Source organism: Melitaea cinxia, chromosome 25 (assembly GCF_905220565.1).
Source record: "Melitaea cinxia chromosome 25, ilMelCinx1.1, whole genome shotgun sequence".
Classification (NCBI taxonomy): domain Eukaryota; kingdom Metazoa; phylum Arthropoda; class Insecta; order Lepidoptera; family Nymphalidae; genus Melitaea; species Melitaea cinxia.
Window position 1 is genome coordinate 3,293,832 of NC_059418.1, and position 13,885 is coordinate 3,307,716.

General features: G+C 34.3%; 1 protein-coding gene across 1 annotated transcript in view; it reads right to left on the reverse strand.

Annotated features, from left to right (window-relative positions):
• Nucleotides 1–854: 854 nt before the first annotated feature.
• Nucleotides 855–13,885, reverse strand: part of LOC123665969 (gelsolin-like) — a 38,519-nt gene continuing 25,488 nt past the window's right edge. The window contains exons 3-11 of the mRNA XM_045600189.1: nt 10,706–10,780; nt 8,407–8,596; nt 7,236–7,351; nt 4,897–5,074; nt 4,311–4,411; nt 3,338–3,454; nt 2,529–2,594; nt 1,732–1,794; nt 855–1,064 (exon numbers count right to left, since the gene is read on the reverse strand). Of these exons, the coding sequence (XP_045456145.1) occupies nt 993–1,064; nt 1,732–1,794; nt 2,529–2,594; nt 3,338–3,454; nt 4,311–4,411; nt 4,897–5,074; nt 7,236–7,351; nt 8,407–8,596; nt 10,706–10,780 (978 nt within the window). The 3' untranslated portion in view covers nt 855–992. The remainder of the gene's footprint in view (nt 1,065–1,731; nt 1,795–2,528; nt 2,595–3,337; nt 3,455–4,310; nt 4,412–4,896; nt 5,075–7,235; nt 7,352–8,406; nt 8,597–10,705; nt 10,781–13,885) is intronic.

The following is a 13,885-nucleotide window of genomic DNA, read 5'->3' on the forward strand; positions in this document are numbered from 1 at the left end:
AGCGGGTACATCGTTCCATAGCTTAATTGGCTAGAGCACGCGATACTGTCAGTCGGAGACGCGGGTCGATCTACGCTGGAGCGGTCAATTTTTGATATGATATTCAAAAATGATTACGATCCTTAGATGATCACAACTGTATTATACTTTTATCAGATAGTTTTGTGTTTCTGTGGTGTGAGGTAGAGATCTCCTGGGTAGGGTCGAGTAGATCGTAAGCTTGTTTGCTGACCAAGCCGTGTAAAGACAAGAAAAAATGAGTATCAAGTAAAAGGGCTATATCGTAAGGATTTTAAACTAGTATATCATGTTGTTATAAGATAAATTCAACAAGAATTTTTTGTTTTGTTTTTGTGTAATTATTATTAATAGTGGTCGCCCAGAGGTAGAAATTTAACCATAATTAAAAAATTAAAATAAAAAAAACCAAATATTTTTCAATTTGACTATAGACTGACAATAAACAAGATATGCGTGTGTCAAATACATGATAGCGGTGTAATGTTTTTTTTTTTTTGTATTGATTGAATACAATTTTAAGCATAATTAAAAAAAATATTAGCATTCTACACTCCTTATCTATATAAAATATAAGTGTGCGAAATTTCATACTCCTCGGTCCGCGCAATTTTCGTAAAAAGGGATACAAAGATTTTACTTCACGTATTAACATATAGAAGATAGATAATTAGGTCCATATTTAGTTATTTTTAAGCAATCGCGTTTATTATTTTTTTTTTAATTTATTATACTTCGAGTCTGACTTCAGAAAAAACAGTTTTCATGTAAGCTCTTACAGACGCAATTCTCTAAAACTGTAATGATGTGAAAGATGGAGATATAAAATAAAAATTCTATAAGTTAACATTTATTTTGTGCATGACAAACGTACACCAGTACAATTAATAAAAAATAAACATAAAAATCTTAAAATTAATAACGTGAAAAAAATAATAATTAAAATGTCATTATTAAAAATAAATCGCCGTCAATTAGATCCAGTCTTGAAAGTGTTGTTTAAATGCAGTCGGTTCCGCTCCTTCCACAACTTTGGAAATGTGCACCTGAAAGAAAATAGATTGAATTTTACAATACCTAATAAAAATTACTTTTAAAATAATTATATTTTTAAAAAAATATCAAAAGTGGCAAGTAAATTGAAGAAAAAAGTGTGTGTCAGCTCCGACGCACGACTGGAGTTTACTCCCTCAGATCGACTGTAAATAGGCATAAAAAGGTTTACTAGTCTAAAAAAAAGATTATTACCATATCAAATGGTAAATAAACGAATCAAATAACGCCATCTATCGGAACCCAATAGGCTTTAACCCAACAGGGCGTTAACAAAAACGTAACGAGGTCATTCGTTCAGTAGATTATACTTCTCATATTTTTTCAACCCTTACCTTATTAACCTTATATGAAAATCGACTCTTAAGGAGAAAACTCCAAAACCTTCGAACCACACCCACCAGCCTACAATAGAGCAGCGTGGAGGATTAAGCTACACATTCTTTACTTTAGAAGGGATGTCTAAAAATACTTTATATTTGTAACCTCCTTAATAAAAATTAATCGCTAAAATGCAGAAGGTTTGTACGAAAATATAAATAAAATCGATAACAATAATAATATGGTAGTACGAAGATCTCTGGGTCAGCTAGTATACCTTGAAATTATACACTTAAATTAATTATTGCAGTTAAAGTAAACATTTTAGTATCAACTCACCCAAGCTGGGTAGTTGTTGATTTCAAGGTAGTGTTGGGCCTTCTTCATAGCTTCAGATTTTTCCTAGAAAAAAAGACAAATTTTAGTACAAAATCTATAAAAATTAAAAAAAAAAAGAAATATAGTTGGACTCATAAAAAAGGAAGAATAAGCATTTCAATATTTTTTTATTTAAGTATTTAGTTTTTGTTATAAACAAAACAGTAATAAATTATTATCTGTGTAGAAAATTATGATCATATTTTTAATTTGGATTTAAGTTACTATTTTTTATCTATTATAAATATGTACCTACATATATTAAATCAATTTTATTTAGTTTATTTTCTTTTTAAGAGAAATAATAATAATATATTGTACAGAGTAACAAAATTAATATTTTAAATTACATTTATAACCTGTGGCAGACAGAGTAAGAACAAACCACGGCCTTATACACAGGTCATGCAACTACAGTAGTGGGGGTAGGTCGGCTTAATGGTTGCGCTTTTCTTTTCAATTTACGGCCGCCAGAGGCATGACAATTTATGGATTATATAATGGAGCACCATAATGTCTCACCATTTCGATTTTAAATTGGGCTTAGTTGCATGACCTGTATATAAGACCGCGGTACAAACTAATGTTATTAAATAAAAGGTCCCGAGACCGCGTCCGAAATTTGCAGAACAATGTTTCAAAAAATAATGTAAATATGTCGTACTGTTTGTTTGGCAAAGTTTTATTGTATTTTCTTAAATTATGGATATAAAAACGAAAAATGTTTTATAGAGAATATTTAATATAGAAACTGTTACCTTTCCATTAGCCTCTTTTCCGATCCAAACGTAAATGCTGCTACCGGTGTCCAAAATATAGCATTCCTAAAAAAAAAAAAATAGCTTCATATTTTATTTATTTATTTATTTATTTAACAATTTATGTACACTAGGAAAGCAAAAGGAAATAGCTCTTATAAACAATGCTGGTACAAAGGCACTATTCTCATTTTACAAACAAAAACTTTCCACAAAGTTTGCTGTAAAGGTTTGGGGTTAAATTATTGGGTTAATTTTACTGTCAGTTCTTATGCTTAGTCATAAAATTAAATATCATTGTTTTTTAGAAATTATTGATAGTTATTTTGTTTATATCTCTTATATTTTTTAATGGAGACTCTAAAGTGGCAAACCAAACTACAGTCCTCTGATGGTACTGTACCGAATCAGAGAGCAGTGTGATTTTTTTCCTTATATCATACAGACACAGTCGTCTGTTTCTAGGGTAAGCTATTTAATGTTTGTGTAATAAATAGGTAACAGCCAAAATAAGTAAGTTAATAATACTTATAATTAAATAAATACCGCACCCAGCTTGACGCGGGAATCGAACTCACAAACTCTCGGAACAGAAAGCAGGGTCACTACAAACTGCGCCAACGGGAAATCGATTTGTCTGACATCCTCTAAATCCTCCCTTCCTTCCTCTAATCCTATCCGTATTGCAAAACAAACCTGCTGTGCATACTTAAATTCAATTGCAGATATTTTCTTTGCTCGATGTTCCTGTTATTCAGATGTCTGATGATAGTGTTTTCAATGCTGTCAATTCGACAAATGTATGTTACCTTAGTGTCCAGCTGTTCTTGCGTGAACGGTCCAGATAGTTTCTTGATCTGCAACGAACCAGAGCTGTCAGACACTTCGCTGAGAGACACCTCTTTAGTGGCGCCGCGTTCGAAGTCCTGGAAATTAGATAATCCAATTAATATTTTTTTTTGCTTTTGTTTCCCAGTTCGTGTTATTTTATAGTTGAGATTATGGTCATGCATATATGATTTAATAGCAAGTTGTCTGAATTCAATGCTTCTGAAATAAATGCGTCCATATAAACAGTACATAAAGCGAAGTTTGGGGGTGCGATGTATAGTTTGTGATGTTCTTCGTCCCCCATCGAAAAGGGAGGATCCTCCAACCAGACGGGTGCTGTGTCTGGTGGGCTAACGTCCCACCAGTTGTTGTAGGGTTCTCGTATATATACATATATATACTCAATCGCTCTGAAAAATTTTGGTATCGCGATGTGGAATACGTCAGTTTATTCTCTATATACTTTATTTTTATTTATTTATTTTCATATTTATTTTCATAGTTCCGTAGTTTGTATGCTGCTCGATAGATGTCGCTACAGAAGGAAAAGTGAAAGCATGGTTCTAAGTTTGTAATCAGAGTTGATTTACATGTACCTAGAACTCACCCTCATTTATGTAGACATTATGTAGACATGACGTAAGAATATGTGGATTACACAAATAAGAGAGATTTTTTATAATGTAAACATGGCAAACAGGTTCACAGTCCGGCTGATTGTAAAAGTATTGGGAACACAACACTAGGAGAATTTCAAGCTCGTAGCCAATTCTCTCCCCAGATCTGACTTTCCTTACACGCTACAAGAAAACAAACTTGAGACCAATTATCGTGCAGCTGTAATAATATATATGTAATGTCTTCTTAAGGCGGACTGTTTTCGTTGATCAAGATATTTCATGTTGCGTCCTATCTTATTAGACAATAATTAATTAATATTCCACCCACTACCTCATCGTCGCCTCCCTCCTCCGCCTCTGCCACGGAGTCCTGATCACCAGATCCGAGAGCTTCGAAGAATTTCCCCACATCTCCTTCGTGTGAGTACGGATCTGAAATTAAATAGAATTCTATATCAATAAAATGTATGTTTTAAGTGTTCTTTAAGTTTTAATACTTTGTAGAAATAAAAAAAAAAAATAAGAATTAAAAAAAAAATCGAATAAAATCGTAATTTTATAAAAAGTAACGATTATTTGAAACAACCGCTCTAGTGTAGCGGTGCTTGTGCTGTGTGAGCGCCTAAACACCGTCGATTTGTACAAAATATTTGTTTCCGGTTTACATGTCTGTCCTTGTGGGTCTCCGTGCCTCCGAGAACACGTTAATCTGTTGGTCCCAGTTGTTATCATAGACACCGGATATCCAGATAGATTTCGCCAAAGTAAAGTAGTAGATTCTGCAGGAAAGAATAGGCAAGAAACTCCGCAGTTACTCTTTTGAAAATAATACATGAGCTATATTATTATTTAATATATATTATATGTAAGTATATTATTATTTATTATATATTATTATTATTATTGCAAGTAGATACCAATAATTTCAATATTGCCGCGTCCAGCGTGGTCCTGGTCTCGTATCTGGTTGGCCACGGTGATGGCCTTCAGCCTCTCCACGCTCTTGGCCTTCTCTCCCACGTACACCATGATGTCATGGTCCACGTCCAGAATGAAACAGTCGCCCTTGTTCAATGACGTCACTGACACTTCCACCTACAAAATTACCGAAAGATATATATAGTAATACAATTTAAATAATAATATTGTTACGAACATACAAAGAAACTAGCGCCATCTAGCGGCAGCCATTGAAACCACATAAAGACAGAGACCGCATGAAACTCTCTACTCAATACTAGATGGCGTTAGAAGAACTACTGTGGAACTATATAGAAGGTAGGTAACAATATAAAAATAAAAACCGTGCGGTGTCGAGGGACACCAGATAGGAACGAAGTTCCTTATTATAAAATATTAATTTCAAGTGCTATTCGAGGTATAAATAAAATAATTATTCGGGTACACATTTCATATTATATTTTTATGATAAAAATGTAATAAAAAACATACACTACAAACATTAGGCGCTGTACAGCCATCATACATGACAATACTTAAGAATATTACGCTTTTATTTAATGTTACGGACGTTTTTTTCCGTTTTTTTACTCCTCCGCAACGCCTCACAATAACTTCGTTCTAATTCATTAAAAAAATAATTTTTTGCTACATATTATATAGCATAAAGTAAAATATTTTAAGAAACATTTATAAAAGAAATAAAGAGCATACTATATTTTTGGTCTATTATATTATTACACTATACGTTTTACTAACTTAGCTGCAAGTTTTTAATGTGACTAACAAGTGGACATGTCTAAAATAAAGAAATAATTATTATAAAGACATGGCATAGGTATATTAAACTTATTAAAATTTGTAGGTTTAGTAGCGCATTTACCGTAACGTTATACAATGACTTTTTAATTTGTTTAGCAGTAATGGCTGTATTTTCATTCAATTAAATCTTCCCAAGGTTGTTTCAAATTGTCCCAGTACTAATGAGTCTCAGCTGTTAATATTTTTATTTTGCAAAGAATTTATTGAGAAACTATTTCAGTGCTGTTATTGTTCAGTATTACTTTTGACAACATTCTAAACTATTGGTCTGGTTTTCAGCAGTCAGGTCTTTTTTAACCGACTTCCAAAAAAGGAGGAGCTTCTCAATTCGATTCTTTTTTATGTATGTTGTACCTCAAAACTTTTAACTGGGTGGACCGATTCGAAACGAAAGGTGTGTCACGTGGTCCCATTTAAATTTAATTGCGATCTGACAAGTACTTTTAGTGATATCTAATAATGCTTATTTACTTGACTTATTTTTTCTTCTATACACGTCATATTACTTGTCGATGTAATTGAAGTCGGTTTTTTTCTTACGTTTGCAAGCAAACACTAATTATTATAAGTATTTTTAACCGACTTCCAAAAAAGGAGGAGGTTATCAATTCGACTGTATTTTTTTTTTTATGTTTGTTACATCAGAACTTTTGACTGGGTGGAGCGATTTCGACAAATTTTCTTTTAATCGAAAGGTGGTGTGTGCCAATTGGTCCCATTTAAATTTATTTGAGATCTAACAACTACTTTTCGAGCTATATCTAATAATGCGTTTTTACTTGACGCTTTTTTCGTCGACCTACGTTGTATTATACCACATAACTTTCTACTGGATGTACCGATTTTGATAATTCTTTTTTCGTTGGAAAGGGGATATCCCTAGTTTGGTACCATGATAAGAAAACCAGGATCTGATGATGAGATCCCAGAGAAATCGAGGGAACTTCTTGAAAATCCGCAATAACTTTTTACTGGGTGTACCGATTTTAGTAATTTTTAATTTAATCGAAAGCTGATGTTTTTCATGTGGTCACATATAAATTTTATTGAGATCTGATAACTACTTTTTGAGTAATCTTTGATAACGCGCAGTTACTTGACTATTTTTTCGTCGATCTACGTTGTACTACTCGTCGATGTAATTGAAGTCGGTTTTTTTTCGTTTGCGAGCAAACACAATTATTATAGTTATTGATGTATTATGCAACACTATACTCATTACTCGTATATCATCTTACTGGTGTCCGTTGAGAGTGAAACTGTTAAAAAAATCTGCGTGTACTTATGTACTCACGTAAGAAGTTATACATTGGCTAGCTAACTTCACGTTGTAATTTTTTTTCTATGTTGACTAGCTAACTTCAGGGTGTCAGTTTTTTGTGACCATGAGCGCGCGCATCGTAAAAATGTACTCTCCACATACTCTCCATCATTTTCCCCTAACGCCCCAAAAGATAACTTCAAAAACATTTACCTGTCTCACTCTGACATTGCGTTTGCCCTTGATCTGGAACAGTCTCTTCTCCGCGCCCGCGTTCACAGTCACGTGGTTGAAACCAGACGCGTGTCCGCCGTCGAGGTAACGAATAGCTGGGGGGAAAAATATAAAATTATCATAATTTGTAATGCTGTATTTGCGTTCCTTGTTCGATATTATATTTTAAAGTTGCAAAGAAAAAAAAAAATGCAAATTTTGTCTGTATTTATCATCACATATCATTGTTCGTGATATACAAAGAAAGAGTTAGATACAATATAACAGTGTCACTAATTATTTGCGTCACACATAATTGAAGCAAACTGAACTTGTTTTGTCGCTATTCTGATGTTGTTTCTCGTTCTGTATGTGTATAATAATGTAAAACAGTTTGTTGAAGTGAAAACTTCTTTTGGCGCAAGTTAGGCTGATCCGTCACGTTTTGAAGTGAAAGGCTGGATCGGGTGAACTCGGGACCGCCGAGTGTACCCGAGCGAGAATGACACAGACAGCTGTTCTTCGCTGTTGGGTAGTTGTTTAAGGTATATTCAAAATGAAGTTTTCACTTCTGCCGTGCGGTCTTAAGCACAACTTTATTTTTTTTATATTAACAGCAATTTTTTTTTGCATTTTAAAGTGTGTATCTATAGTGTATTAGGTAGGTTAGGCTAAACTACCCCATTTTTTAAAAGGGTACGATAGCATGTGTCTTAAACGCTTCACATTTAAAGGCCCCTAGTAGAATTTTTCCCTGTGTCGGGGGTCCGGAAACACAATACAAGCACAAACACGTATACCACGACAGACATCTATATGGCCAATACAAATGTCTGTGGTGAGCGGGGATCGAACCCGCGACTACCAGCGCAATGGCCAATGCGGTGAGCGCTGCGCCAACGCGTCGTCTTGCTCAAAATTTGGAGCAGCCCGTATGGGGAAGTACCTCAGCTTTACAGAAGATCACAGCTTAATAATACTGTTTCCAAATAGTATTGTTTCTTTGTGGTATATAGCCAATAGTAGCCAGGCAGCATGAATTCCTGGTGAGTATCCCGAAGTTATTGCAGGCTTGCATAGGCTATGGTATCCACTTACCATCAGGGGACTGTCCGCTTATATGTCATCTTTGTAGTATAAAAAATGGGGTTTTCTCAAAAAATTAAGTTACCTGGTTCAAAATACCCCAAGAACTGTTTGGACTCGTAGCCCTGTGTCTCTCTGTGCTGTACGGCGTTCCCGTTGAATTGCCCATCATCGAGGTTCACGGACAATATGGCAGCCGTGCCGGCTTCATCTTGGCTGGTCTTTGAACCAAGCCAAAAGTGTATGTCCCAGGAGAAAGTGGATGTGCCTACAGTCTGAAAAAAGATGTTGGATTTATTATATTATTTTTTAATAAAAAATTAACATTCGGATGTTACTTCTCACACAAACATTAAGTTGCTTACCGAACAGATGACTTTGTGGGTATGTTATATGATATATTTTGTTTATTTATATTTCGATGATTACACAGACATATATTATACCAGGACAAGAGTACTAAGAAAAATTTTGAAAACAAGTAAAGTAGATTTCCTGTTTGGATGACCTATCATCCGACTTATCTGACTTGAAATATTATTTTTATCCCTATGTGAGTTTGTTTGAGATCTGGATAACACTATACCAACAAAAAAAGAAAAAGAATCCAATTAAAATCAACAAGTAATAAAATGAAAACACCATTAAACTGAAGTCAAATTAATGTGCAATATTAGGAATTTAGGAGTAAATCAAAAACTGCTTAGCAGATCTCGATCAAATTTGAATGGAACCACACGAGAAGCATTAGCTAAATTTATCATTATTCACTTTTTTCGAAAGAATAAAAATAAAATCGGTACAACCAGTAATAATTGTGTTTCCTCGACAACACCGACTTTAATTATATCGACAAGTAATGACGTCAGTAGACGAAAAAAAAAATTTACAAACGCACTAGTCATCACTACGATTTTCGAGGGTTTCCCTCGATTTCTCTGGGATTCCATCATCAGATCCTGGTTTTCTTATCATGGTATCACTCTTGGGATATCTCCTTTTCAACAAAAAAAGAATTCTCAAAATCGGTTCATAAGCGACGAAGTTATCCCCGTATATTATTAATATATAAAAAAAAATAAAAATAAATATATGGTCGAATTGAGTAACCTCCTCATTTTTTGAAGTCCATTGAAAAGTTATGAGGTATAAAATATAGTCAAGTAGTCAAATATAGAGAACCTCCTTTCTTGAAGACGATTAAAATATATCTAAATACTCACAAGAGTATGTTTAATCAAACATCTGTTTTATTTTAAATAAAGTCATTGAGCTAGATGTGATTGAGAGCATATATCAGCTGTACCAACTTGTCTAATTCCCATGATCGTTTGAAGCTATGATCGACGCTTGGCAGACTAGAAGATAAGAAGGCTGTTTATTTTAATTTTATGTGGACATTATAAAGAGGGAATATTTATTTTTATGTTTGCAATCGTAAGCTTAGGCTTAATATATAATACATTAAGTTACGACAAGCGATACGATGTAATTAACCGACTTCCAATAAAGGTACTCGATTCGATTCTCTATACTGTTTGCCGAATCGTCGAGCTGTTATCTGCGTGTGTAAAGTTTTTTTGATGTAAATATATTCTCATCACCATGGGTAGACTGGTAGAGATCTCTTCTTGAGATAAGTTCGCCCTTGCCAACTTTCTTTGTTAATATGATTTTTACCTGTTTCTTTTGCAATGAAGAATATAATTATAATTATATATTTTTAACCCACTTCCAAGAAAGGAGAAGTATAGTATTTTTTTAATGTATGTTACTCCAAAACTTTTGACTGTGTGGACCGATGTCAATAATTTTTTAATGGAAAGGTGTTGCGTGTCACGTGGTCCCATTTAAATTTATTTGAGATCTAACAACTACTTTTCGACTTATATCTAATAATGAATTTTTACTTCACTATTTTTTCGTCGACCTACGTTGTATTATAGCGCATATTTTTTCACTAGGTGTAACAATTTGTACCAATTTTGATGATTCTTATTTTAATCAAAAGCTGATACTTGTCATGTAGTCCCATTTAAATTTATTCAAGATTTGATGAGTAATATTTGAGTAATCTTTGATAACGCACATTTACTTAATTTTTTTCGTCTACTTACGTTGTATTACTTGTCGTTGTAATTGTAGTCGGTTTTTTTTTCGTTTTGCGAATAAACACAATTATTTGAAATCAGTTAAAAACTAATACTCATAGTTTTGGAATACAGTTTGATATTTGGTCCAGTTTGGTATTTGGAAAGCATTTTATTTATCAAAAAAGAATTGAACTATATTAGTCGGCTGTTACCTATAACACAAGCATTTAGTTACTTACCGTAACAGACGACCGTATTTTAAAATGGAAAGGTGATAATAAATGTTCTCACCTTTAAAACAATATAGGAGTCTCCGCTGTAGAAGTTACCGTACTGATGAGGAGGCACTGGAACGGGCTCGAAGTCCTAGAACAAGATTAAAAATCAATATCAAAAAAATATTTACAAAAGGCTTTAAATTTACTTTTAATGAATAAATAAATAAATATCTACAAAATACACACTTTTGAATTGTCAGTTTATTAAAACTAGACTAGTGGTAGCCCTGTGGTCGAAATTTAAACATAATTAATTTAAATTATAAGTTTGAACATTATTAAGGTTCTGTTGTCAAAGACTATACTTCTATAATAATAAACAAAAGACCATATAATTAGTGTGTAATGTTTTTTTTATTCATTTAATGATTTTTTTATGCATAATTAAAAAAAATATCAGCATACTGCACTCCTTCACTATACAAACTATAAGTGTGCAAAATTTCATACTTCTCCGTCCTCGCAATTTTCGTAAAAAGGTGTATAAAGATTTTGCTTCACCTATTATATAGAAGATAGATTACGAGTATAATAATTAAAAAAAAAGTTAATGTAATTATCATAGTTTCAGTAGAGTAGAATTGGCAAAAAACGAGTGTGCTTTAGACCACACGACTGATGTAAAACTTCTGCACAATAGGCCTACACTGTATAGATATACGAAACGTAGGCTATGAGAGAAAGAGAGAAAGAAAATGTGTGCTCGCCCCTCTCTCTCTTGCTCTATTCGCCTCGCCTGATCACACGACTCACCAAGTCAAGCGTGCGCAAAGTTTTACTTCAATAATTGTGTTTGCTCGCAAACGAAAAAAAAAAACCGACTTCAATTACATCGACAAGTAATACAACGTAGATCGACGAAAAAATAGTCAAGCAACTACGCGTTATCAAAGATTATTCAAAAAGTAGTTATCAGATCTCGATGAAATTTATATGTGACCATATGATAAACATCAGCTTTCGATTAAATTAAAAATTATCAAAATCGGTACACCCAGTAAAAAGTTATTACGGATTTTCGAGAGTTTCCCTCGATTTCTCTGGGATCCCATCATCAGATCCTGGTTTCCTTATCACGGTACCAAACTAGGGATATCCCCTTTCTAACAAAAAAAGAATTATCAATATCGGTACATCCAGTATAAAGTTATGCGGTATAATACAACGTAGGTCGACGAAAAAAGCGTCAAGTAAAAACGCATTATTAGATATAACTCGAAAAGTAGTTGTTAGATCTCAAATAAATTTAAATGGGACCAATTTCATATACCCTACCCACCTTAAGAGTGAACGGTTGTGTTTATTGTCATCTCTGCTAAAAACTAGTAAATTAAGTAAATAGTGCGTTTAACCAACTGACTATCAGAACCTTTTTCCTAACGATTACTGCGGAACTCAGCTGTGATATTGGGATTTCTTCAGAAGATCGATAATAAGGTGTTATTCGGAGTTGTGTATAGTGGTGCCTACGTACCCGCTTATTCGATTGCCGCAGACGTTTGTGTATTGTGCTTAGTGTACTTTTAATATAAACTCCTATAAATTACTACAATGGCTGGAATCTGTGAGGCCTGCAAGATCACCATAACGGTATCACAAAAGCGTATCAAGTGTGCCCATTGTACGCGCCTATATCATTCGGACTGTGTCGGTTTCAGCAATGATTTGTCAAGATCTCAGTGGAAGTGCCCCTTGTGCGTGGCAAGCTCTCGCAAAGTCGGGGATAACAGCAACACCCCGGTGCGCACAGCCTCGAAAACAGTAATTAATAAGGATGGCATGACGGCGACGCTGCTGGACCCACCACCACCAGCCCCTGCATCGTTGGTACAAACTCGGTCTGCATCGCCAACACAAAAAGCCCCTCTGCCTCCAGCCCTTTCACCTACTGCTCAAGCCAATGAAGATACAAACTTAATATCCCGTATAGGCTCTATGATGGACTCCAAACTGAGCCTCTTAAAAATCGAAATAATTAACGACCTAAAAAATACATTACTCGCAGAATTCCGCAAAGAGATAGTGGCTGTAACTACCAAATATGATCTCCTCGAGGAGTCTCACTCAAAATTACTGGACGAACATGAATCCCTGATGAAAGACTTTGCTAAATTACAAAATAACATACTCCAGACAGAAGACAAGTTGTCAGAACTGCAGGGACAGTTCAGTAAACAGCAACAAAGAGCGAGACTCCTCAACATTGAAATCGTAGGGCTTCCCGAAACCACTAACGAGTCCCCTGTTGAACTTGTTATGAAAATCGCCAGTCACGCCGGGGTCCAGATTCAGCCAGATCAAATCCAGTCTGCTCACCGCGTTCAGCCTATGCATAAAGTCGAAGGCCGACCAAAACCAATCGTTGCAACACTTCAGAGTAGGATGTTGAAGGACAAAATTATCGCGGGATTGCGTAGGGCGAGGGGGATTGGTACCAAAAATATAAACTTGGCCGGTCCTGACAGGAAATTCTTCGTTAATGAACACCTAACTCCCGAAAATAAACAGCTTTTTAACGCAGTAAAAATCCGGGCTAAGGAAAGGTCTTATAAATTTACTTGGATAAGGAATTGTAACATTTTTCTGAGAAAAAACGAGGAATCTCCTGTCATAACTATAGCTACAGAAAAGGATTTGCAGAAAATAACATAACTTTGATGCTAATTCCAGTCCCCGTTGTCTTTCTATGTAAAATGAAGTCGTACTTACTACGTATTATTTATTGCTGTTTAGTCTTATCCCTTCATTGTTGGCAAACACCTTACACCACGGCACATACCACAAAATTACAAAACACAACACCTTATAAAACACATACGCATACACTACTTTTGTACATCACACAACGCATTGATTCTCATTTACACTGCATCTATACAAATACCATGATTCGTGCTTATCGTATAAATAAAAATTGCATCTATTGTTATCAGCGATTCGAGATACTACTCTGTAGTAATTTACTAAACGCACTAAAAGGGAACAAATATCTATACTTAAAATGTAATATTCCAGCTCCCGTGTTTATCTCAATGTATGTAAGTAAACTGCACTTATTTAATCTTAATATATATCTTAACCCGAATGCGATTAAAGTTAAACAAATTATATTTTATTACATAATAAAAATACCCCAATGCCTCAGTTAAGCTTATTCTATCAAAACGTACGGGGCTTACGTACAAAAACTGTG